Source organism: Tribolium madens, unplaced genomic scaffold (genome assembly GCF_015345945.1).
Source record: "Tribolium madens isolate multiple individuals breed KSU strain unplaced genomic scaffold, Tmad_KSU_1.1 Scaffold_7;HRSCAF=85;Tcas5.2_LG10, whole genome shotgun sequence".
In the NCBI taxonomy this organism is placed as follows: Eukaryota; Metazoa; Arthropoda; class Insecta; order Coleoptera; family Tenebrionidae; genus Tribolium; species Tribolium madens.
The window spans coordinates 41,395-51,661 of record NW_025401050.1 but is presented as its reverse complement, the minus strand read 5'-3'; the positions used below and the strand labels follow the sequence as shown (position 1 = coordinate 51,661).

The following is a 10,267-nucleotide window of genomic DNA, read 5'->3' as shown; positions in this document are numbered from 1 at the left end:
TGGAGAACCTACACACGTATCGTTTAAATCAAAAAGCCATCTACGCTTCTTATTTTCGGGGTTGTGGGTATAATCTGGATCACTGTCCGTACCGTCGAAATCAGAAGGAATATCCTCATTTTCATCGTTAAACGCTGCCTCCCTAAAATTTGTTTCAGTTTAATGCATGAAATAAGGGTTTACGTACCTAGTTGTTGGTGGGAAAATTAATTATATAGGTACATAGTGTATTGATAGAGGTCCAGATTTACGTTTAAGGCCCAACGAGTTATTTTACAAATTTGAAACATAGTTACGGACAAAAATTTCAACATGATAGTATTATACTGTTCTTAATTATTATAATTCTAATTACTCACATGCACTCCTAAAGTGAGTTGTTACCTCTCAAGACACATACGCAGTATTCTTTTTCCTCTATCCACGTTAATTATCGAGGTTTGTTAGCAAACTGGAGCACTAATAACGTCTTTAAAGCAATTCACAAACACGTCTGAATTAATCTGAACAAGAGAATAACACTGCTTCAACGGAAATTTTTAAAAGCTAGCAACACAAAAGATAAGTAGTAATTACTACCTAAAGGTAATAAAATTGAAACATATAAATCTGCAAAACCTAGTAACTCGAGTTTCCAGTTTCTATAGACGTATAGGTAGATATTTTTACAGATACTAAAAAAATGAGAGACGCAAATAAGTAAAAGTGTACGCTTTTATATTTAATAAATTTAAGTTGGTATTTTTTACTTCTTTGCTACCTGTTATCTTCCAAAGCCACGATGACTCAAACCTTATACTTGTCCATCGTTCCTACCTGGGTTGGAAGTATGCACTGACAAATTTTCAACTTTTATAAAATGACGAAGGTCGGGCGACCGCGGGCTCTTGCTCTATTATTGAAATGACGTAGTGGACGGATTTCTATTCGATTGCTCTTCCCTGTAGGGATCAAAGGTTTAAAATTGGTTGATTACACGTTCATATAGGTATCTCTGAACTCCTAACAGCGTTACAAAATCAGTAAAATAATAATGTGACGTAATAGTCGTTTTATTTATTTAAATCAATTCAAATACATTTAAATAAATTATATGCAGCATTCTCTGCAGAACCATAATTTAGTGTTACGTCTCTTGGTTTATCCTGTACACCGAATATGCCTCCATATAAGATATCCACTACAATGAAGAGCTACATAGTTTTTCTGTCTCTATACTGCCTGTAGGTCAAAACCAACAGGACTAAATCCGTTTTTGCTCAACGATATTGAAAATTTTTCGAAAGGCTCCTTCTGTACAGAAATTTCTGAAAGAATACAAGTTGGTGTAACCACATTGTTGGTTTTACAATACCCTATAATGCTTACCTAATCAAGTGTAGATCAATTGCCTCATCAAGTACAGAATGAGGTATTCTTGCCAAAATCGTTTCAACATCTGCTTTTTCATCTATATTACCATTTCTGATACCTTTAACGATTTCATAGTTTACAAAGAAATTTAGAATATAATCTTGTTTTTGTTAGTAAGAGTTTTTTGAAAACTCTATGGTTTTTCTTTCCTTTTTTTTTTTGGTGTTCCTATAGTGGTTAAATCTTGTCTTTTTGGGCGGCCTCGTTTTTTTTATTGAAACTGGCAGATCATTTGTTTCGACCATTTCACATGATTGCCTAGTGTCTTCACTTATATCTAAAAGTTCTGGTGGTTTATTTATATCTTGTATGATCACCTCATTAATTTCATGTCTCTCGGCCACATGTGAAGAGTTTACTTCATCAGTCCTTGCAAGACTGCGTTCAGGAAGTAACGGCTCCATATTTTGAAATACAACTTTGTCTTGGCTTTCAATTATTTGAGTATACGGCATGTCATTTTCGCCTCTAACATCTATGGGCGCTAGTGCAACACTAACAACATTGGCCCACAGTGTCTTGAGGTTTTTTAATACTTTGTGCCTTTGCTCAAATAACATGCCTGTACGCTGGGCTGCTAGGCCAGCCAGTTCCGTGCAAAGCAAAAGACATTTCTTCCTTCGTTGGCTGAAAGTATTTGCTGATTTTGACCGATGGTGACTGGTTAGCGATACAGTATCACTAGTATTGCTAGATGTACTGGCACTTGGGAATTCATGTTCTGTTGGCCCGCTTTCTTTAGGTAAGCACTTTAATGTTTGTTGTTGGTCTTTGTAATACGCTATTGTCCATCTACAATTGACAAGAGCTGGGTCAAAGAGATCTATACTTAAATATCTTCTTAGAGCAAAAATATGCTTGCAAGGTAAAATCATTGCATTATGTATCACACTTTCGGAAGAAGACGTTGTAGTCTTCGTAGATCCCTGACTACCAGTAATAATACACTGTGTCAATTTTAAAACTTGCAATCGGTAATATCTCTCAACTGAAAAGGTTACTGAGAATCACTCAAAACCGTTTTGGTGTTTCAAAGGGGAATTAAAATAGCATGGTAAGTGCACCGCGCACCCTTGAAAATAATAAAAAAATGAAAATTTGAAGTCTTTATTTTTAAATAATTGGAAAAACGGCTTTACCAAATAGGCTGTTGTATGACATTTTTGAAAAGCGCTGGTTATGAGCTTTCATGTATCACAAGTAGGGTCGTGCCATTTAAAATTTTCAACTTTAGGTGGCTGTGGTTTCAAGGGCGGGTGAGGTGCGTTGCTTACCATGTCATTTTGATTCCCCCTAGGAACTATCGAAACGGTTTTGAATGAATCTCAATAACTTTTTCAGTTCTAGAGATATTGCCGATTGCAAGTTTTAAATTGACACCCTGATTATTTCACAGCTTGTATGTTCGTTGTCCACAATTGCGAAGGCAATTTGCTCTATCTGTGGTGCTCTAAATCGACGTTCGTGTTCTCCAGATGGTCCTTCGTCGGCTCGAATTACAACTTTATACTCATCGCAAAGCATTCTGTCTAGTGCTGTTTTGAATATGTGAACCAGTTAATTGTATTTGTGTAAAATTCTCTGCACATCTTGAATGATTTTCTCGTTTTAATCCACTGATATTTGGGCATTGTTAATCAATTTGTGTTTCTTCATTTGCGATGAAATATACTTGCAGAAGTGTATGGTCTTCATTTGGTAGTGGTAGCAATGATTCCATTTTGTGATAAATCTGTCCTTGGATAGAGAAAACATAATCGATATCGTCTTTGTTAGTGTTTATGGAGCTAGCACCAAATGAAGTCATTTGGAAGCAGGTATTGTAGGCTTTTATATTTTGTAGATAATGCTTAGATTTTTAGCGTTGCAAAATTGGCAGATATTATCCATCACGACGTGTTTGTGTTTCTTATATTCTTTCGTCTGATCGTAGAGGAATCTTTCATTTGTTAGGTTGTAGTCTTTGCTCGACCTCGATTGTGCTTATCTTACACTGATTTTTTTTTTGAGTAGCGTGTTTTCGTCGCTTTTTATAATACGTTCGTTTCGCAGTTCACGTTTCCTCCATTCGCTGATTTCGTTGTTCTTAGGTTTCTGTATCTCTCACGGTGCCTATTATTGTTCGTTGTGAACCTAAACATGCTCTGCGTTTTTCCTCCGTTTCATTTTTGGTCTGTTCTTTTTTTCGCTTCCAAACTGGCAAGATCTCCTCCTCTCTTACGTTTTGGCAGATGTCGAAGTCGAAGGTTAGTTATGTTTATGTGTGAAATGTCAACGACGTAATTGCGTTCTGTGGCTCGAGGGCTCAGGGTTTGCGCCTACCGCCTTGTTCAAGTGAGGACAATGATCGTCGTGGAACATTTATTCAGAACATTCTGGAGTGTTGTGCAATTCTCTCGACTGCTCAGGAAAGGTGTATTGTTCTGCTCAGGAAAGGTGTATTAATGGTTGCATAATTTAGGAAAATTCTAGAAGGCGAAACTTATCTCGACAACCAACCCCGACAGGTGAGAACGGAAAACTTTATCATGGATGGACGAGAGAAGGCTACTACACCATATACCGGATTTTTAATAATGTAAAAAATTGATTATGCGCTATAACTAAATTTATAACAGGTTGTTTCACCTCTAGACTGAATAACAGCTTTCATTCTATGCGGTATGATTTCGAAAAGGTTTACAATGTATTCTTGTGGGATGTTATGCCATTCTTCTACAAGAACTGCTTCCAACTGTTGGAGAATTCTAAAAACCATTCTGCGGCCGAAATACACGCTGTTGAAGGGTGTACCATACATGCTCGATTGAATTTAAATTAGGACTGCGAGCTGCCCACCCCATAACAGGTGTCTCAATTTCTCTGAGGTATCTTTGCACTATGTGCGGTCGAGTATTATCGTGCATATACACAAAATCTGGACCCATAAATGAGCTGTACGGGATAACATGCGAGTGTAGAATGTCTGTAATGTAACGTACAGCCGTCCCAAACCATTTCCGAACCTCCACTGAACTATACATTAAGAACAATGTTACATTGAAGATATCGCTTCCCAGATCTTTTATACACCGATATTCTTCTATCATTTACATGTTCTCTAGTGAGGAGTGGTGCTTTTACAGGGACACGAGCCCGTATATTGTCTTCACGAACACGGTTTCTCACCGTTTGCACAGAAATTTCCACATTTCGGGCAGGTAACATTTCTCTTTGAAGCTATCCAGCAGTGCAATGTCTAGTACAGAGCACTGTTATGCGCAAAAAGCGATCATCTCGCACGGATATTACCCTTCGACGGCCTTGTCCTGGTCTTCTGTCAATACTTCCAGATTCTTGGTGTATTTGGGCCAGCCTAACAATGGTGACATGGTTAACACCGAGGACTCTCGCTGACGAAACGAGCCGCGTAGCGGCGAGTTGAGGAATAAATAAGTGCTTGAAGAACCTTCTGCAACAAGTGCTTTATATTATTTTTTTCTATTTTGCCGCTTTATATCATTTTATAAATTAAAAAACGAAAATTTTATTTTATTTGTTTTCTAGAGAATTTTGCGATGGTTATATACAGGGTGTCAATTTTAAAACTTGCAATCGGCAATATCGCTGGAACTAAAAAAGTTTTCGAAAATTACTCAAAACCGTTTCGGTGGTTCCTAGGGGGAATCAAAATGACATGATAAGTGACGCTTCTCCGCCCACCCTTAAAGCCACAGCCCCCCAAGTTGAAAATTTTAAATCGCACTACCCTACTTGTGATACATCGTTGGAAAGCTCATAATAATCGCTTTTTAAAAATATCAACAACAACCTATTTGTTTTCCAATTATTCAAAAACAAAGACTTTACATTTTCCATTTTTTTTATTACAAAATTATTTGATGTAATAAAAGAAAAATTATTGTTATTTACAAAATACACAACCAAAAAGATGATTTCAACCCAATAAAATGCGTTTCATGTTTTGTGTCTGTTTTTTTTTTCTTTTGAGTCTTATCAAAGCTGGCAAAGCAGCCTGGTTTTTGTATCGCTATGCTGATTTTGATTACATTGATGTATCTGTCTTTGTAAATTCCATCGCCGTCTCCATAGAAATAATCCTTTTCTCGCCTGCGCATTTTTTGAGTTCAACTGATTCCCGTTGGCGCTTTAATCTGGGGAAAATTTTTGACAAATCCAGTTTTTTAGCTTAAAGGGTTCAACCTCATAATATTAATTCTCCCTGGTGTATCTTGTTTTGTTATATCCTTCCTTCCCAGCTTTTATTAATTGCGTTATTTTTCGTTAATAATTAAAACTCATTCAGTTTTTCCTTAGTAACCCCCGTAACTAAGAAAAAATCGGAATCACTGCTCCAATGCATTTTTTACGAAATGCCCAGGCGGGATATTGATACATTTGATTAAGGAGGCGGTGGTAAATTCTTATACCTATTTATGGTTCTGAAAATCGTTGTGCTCTTCGAACGGCTGCAGTCTTTAATAACAAATATCCAGGAAAACATGTCAGTCATGCGTACGTCCAGGAGTTAGTCCCCAAATTTGAGGAAACAGGATCTGTTAATAATAAAAAAAGAAGTCAACCAAGACTACTGACTGAGGAAACTCAAATTGAAGTGCTTGGACAATATGCCATGAATCCAACAATGTCGACTCGTCAGGCAGCTAGAGAAACTGAATTGTCACACGAATCAGTACGAAAGGAGTTAAAACTTCATAAATTTTATCCCTATAAAATGCAAGTTCTCCAAGAACTTGGCCATGACGACCCGGATCGGCGCATTGAATTTTGTGAAGTGATAACTGAAAAATGTTTTACTGAACCATTATTTGTAAAAAACATTTGTTTTTCGGATGAATGCTCATTTTATTTAAATGGCAATGTAAATAAACAGAACTGCAGGTATTGGTGTGATGCAAACCCTCATCTCTTCAGAGAAGGACATACTCTGTATCCCCAAAAACTAAATGTTTGGGCTGGGATACTAGGAGATGCCATTATTGGACCTGTGTTCATTGATGGCAATTTGAACGGCGAAATATACGCTAATGTGCTGGAGACAACCATCGAGCCTCTTATTTTTCAGGAGCTTGATAACAAAGTAGACGAACTGGGAAATCCCGGATTAAGTGAACATTTATTGCATTTTCAACAAGATGGAGCACCTCCACACTATGTACTTCCGGTTAGGGAATGGTTGGATAACCACTACCCAGATCAATGGATTGGGAGAAGAAGACCTATTGAATGGCCTCCTAGGTTACCTCATCTCACACCATTGGATTTTTTTATGGGGTTATTTGAAGTCTGTGGTTTACAAAACAAAAGTAGACTCACTTGAACAACTGAGACAAAAAATAACTCAAAGAGTGTCGAGCTATTCGTAGAGAAACTTTTCAAAACGTTCGTGAAGAATTTGAAAACAGGCTCTATTATTGTTTAGCAAACAACGGAAATCATTTCCAACATCTAATGTAGCACTTAATGAAAATTAATCACTTACACATTGTTGCATTTTATTTTTCAATTAGTCAGAAACGACTTCATCACATTACTATGTTATAGGTGGTTAGAAAGCATTTTTTTAAGAGCTTTTAAACATTTGAAGTGTTTCTTTTTAAGTAATTGAAAACGGCTTTAACAGATAGGCATAGCGGTGCACAAACCAGGCAGTTTTGCCAGCTTTGAAAAGATTCATAAGACAAAAAAACATACACAAAACATGAAACATTTGGCTTGAAATCATCTTTTTGGTTGCGTATTTTATAAATAACAACAATTGTACAATTGTTCTTTTATTACATCGAATAGTTTTATAATAAAAAATGAAAATGTAAAGTCTTTGTTTTTGAATAATTGAAAAACGGCTTTACCAAATAGGCTGTTGTTAACATTTTTGAAAAGCACTTGTTATGAGCTTTCCAACGATGTATCACAAGTAGGGTAGTGCCATTTAAAGTTTTCAGCTTGGGGGGCTGTGGCTTTAAGTGTGGGCGGAGAAGCGTCACTTATCATGTCATTTTGATTCCCCCTAGGAACCACCGAAACGGTTTTGAGTAATTTTCAATAACTTTTTTAGTTCCAGAGATATTGCCGATTGCAAGTTTTAAAATTGACACCCTGTATATTTACGGTTAAATATATTTTTCTATTTCGGTGTTCGAATAAGTCGTTCGTGGTAATTTAATTTTAGTGACGGACTTTCTTCACAATTTTCAATGTGAAAATAAGAATAATTTTTATTTTTTACAGCCGCCTAAAATTATTCCACACATAAATGTCGCCAACCGTCGCAAAATTCTCTAGAAAAAAAAATTTAATTTTCGTTTTTTAATTTATAAAATGATGTAAAGCGACGAAATAGAAAAAATAGTATAAAGCACTTGTTGCAGAAGGTTCTTCAAGCACTTATTTGTTCCTCAACTCGCCGCTTCGCGGCTCGTTTCGGAATTTCAAATTTGTGCTTGAATACCTTCTGCAACTTGTACTTTAATATACTATTTTTTCTATTTTGCGTTTATAATAAGTCTATTGCAGCACGCAAATGACGTCACTGGAGTGTTGGAACGTAGCCATCGTTAAATAACTAGCCATGCTGAGAGAAAGGCAACGCCGCAACTCTCAACGTGAGCGGACCGATGCGATGCCACTATCGTATCTGACAGCGTACTCTCAATATTTTAACGACAAAATTAACGAGTGAAAATGGAAGTAATGAAAGAAATTGGAAGTAAACCCCACTTAGTCAATAAATTAAATTTCTCACCTTCTGCTAAAATAAAGATTATTATTATCAAAAAATTCAATTTATTGTTCAGCAAGAACCAACGGGAAGGTGTGAGGCTATCTCTTGCCATGAAAAAATAAAAATTAATTATGTGATTAACGTTTATTTTTATCAAAGAAATAAAAGGTGTTGATTTCTTTTAATTGCTGATATCTCAGGCGAAAATATTAGTAAATATTTTTATCTATTGAATACCATAGAATTAAATTTTTAATATTCGTTTTTTGAATTATCATAATTTTCAACCTTAGCCACATAATTAATTGGAAGCAGAAATTTTAAGGGAAAAGATAAGATAAAAGATACAGATTGTTCAGAAATGTTTCTTCATCAAGTCGACTATAGAATCCAAATTCAATATGCCACCTCATATAAATGCCTTTTGTAGTTTCGAAGTATCATCTCTATCAAATCTCTAACAACTAAGCTTTCTTTTTTTTTGTAGTGTTCAGTAAAGTAGTGAGAAAACTTTTTTATTTTCTTCTGGTCCTCTTAGTATCGTGAATCAAATAACATACACTATCTAAACAAACACATAACGATTTTTTAACTACTACTACTCGAAGTTAAAAAAACATTTAGTGTTCGAGTAGATAGTGTGTGTATTTCTTTATTTTGAAAACTAAGCTTTTGTCTATTTTCTGCATTATATTTTCGTGCTTTCTGTTGTATATCCTGTCGTTTTTAGATTTGAAGCCTTATTGCGTTAATTTAACGCATCCGTCACTTATAACAGCATTTACATAGGCGGCACATATAAGTTTTATGGTGCTATTCTGTAAAAAAAAATACGTGCTATAGCGCGTATAACTCTTTAAGCTATCGACTATAAGTAAAAATCGAATTCTTTAAGGAAATATTTCTCTATACCTAAAATTCTATAAGCTTATAGTCTCTATAAAGTTATGGCGAGAAATTTGCTGACCGTAAAGACTTATAGTCTCTATAACGATATATTGTCATAGTAACAATGTCACTCCTCAATAATTTATTATAAGTACTTCTCTCCGTATTTCGCCAGTGATGCTAATTTTTGTTCTCTTATAATTATTGGTATCGTGTAAAGTTAATAATAAGTACATAGTTCAGTGATGGATCGTAATAATATTGCACTAATTGCATTATATTTATTATTAAATGAAGAAAAAAAGAAGGTAATGTTATGGACAATAATGAGCTTCTTACTACAAAATCTTTAATAAGAGTGTCTATTTAGAAAAAAGTTATTTTGTAAAAGGTACAAGCAGGTTTTATGAAAATCGGTAATAAATTTTTGTGTAATTTATTAATATGAGCTCAAAGTTGATGCATTTTCTAAATTCTCCTTCGGCTTTAGTTTCAAGATTGTTACTTCTTCAACTCGTTCTTCAAAAACGTTGCAAACAATCCTACTAATTTAATTACGTTTTTTTCTCTTTGATGTTTATGTTGTATTCTCATTAATTTCTTACTAAAAATTAGAGAATGTTTAACAAATCTACATTACAAATTGTGTCTAAATTTTAGCGGTAGTCTTTTTCTGACTTTTCGTCTTCAAATTTCCAAAAACTGTTCGCGATACTCAATTTGTTCCCGTTTTTGTGTTTTCATTTCTAAATTTTCTTAGACGATTTTTTTGCTGAATGCCGTTTTTTATTAATTAAATTAAAAACTGGAACTGCCAACATCGAAAAATTACCATGAATAAATTTGTTAAGACTGTTTGATATTTCCACTTAATAAAAAACAGACTTTAGGGTAATTACAGCGCTATAACTCGAATGTTTACTTAGAGAATACCAATTTTGATACGATTCTATAAGGACTTTAAAAAATTTATATACAGAGCTCTATTAGCTATGGAATATACCAGCTTATAGACTATAGCAGATTTTTAGAAAATAGCCTAACTAAATTGAAATAGATGACTCGATAAAAAAACATTACTCCTAAATAGTCTGTATAAATGTAAAGTTAAGGAAAGATATCAAAGTAGAAAAGCAAATAACAAAAAGAGAAACAATAGTTATAAAAAAACTAAAAATTTATTCTAAAAAATTTAATTTAAGAAAATTCTCCTAAAAAAAA

At 34.6% G+C, this 10,267-nt stretch overlaps 1 protein-coding gene across 1 annotated transcript in view; it reads right to left on the bottom strand.

Moving 5' to 3' along the window:
• Positions 1 to 4,700: 4,700 nt before the first annotated feature.
• Positions 4,701 to 10,267, bottom strand: part of LOC123010130 — an 8,996-nt gene continuing 3,429 nt past the window's right edge. Inside the window, exon 4 of the mRNA XM_044406833.1 lies at positions 4,701 to 4,768. Within this exon, the coding sequence (XP_044262768.1) occupies positions 4,701 to 4,768 (68 nt within the window). The remainder of the gene's footprint in view (positions 4,769 to 10,267) is intronic.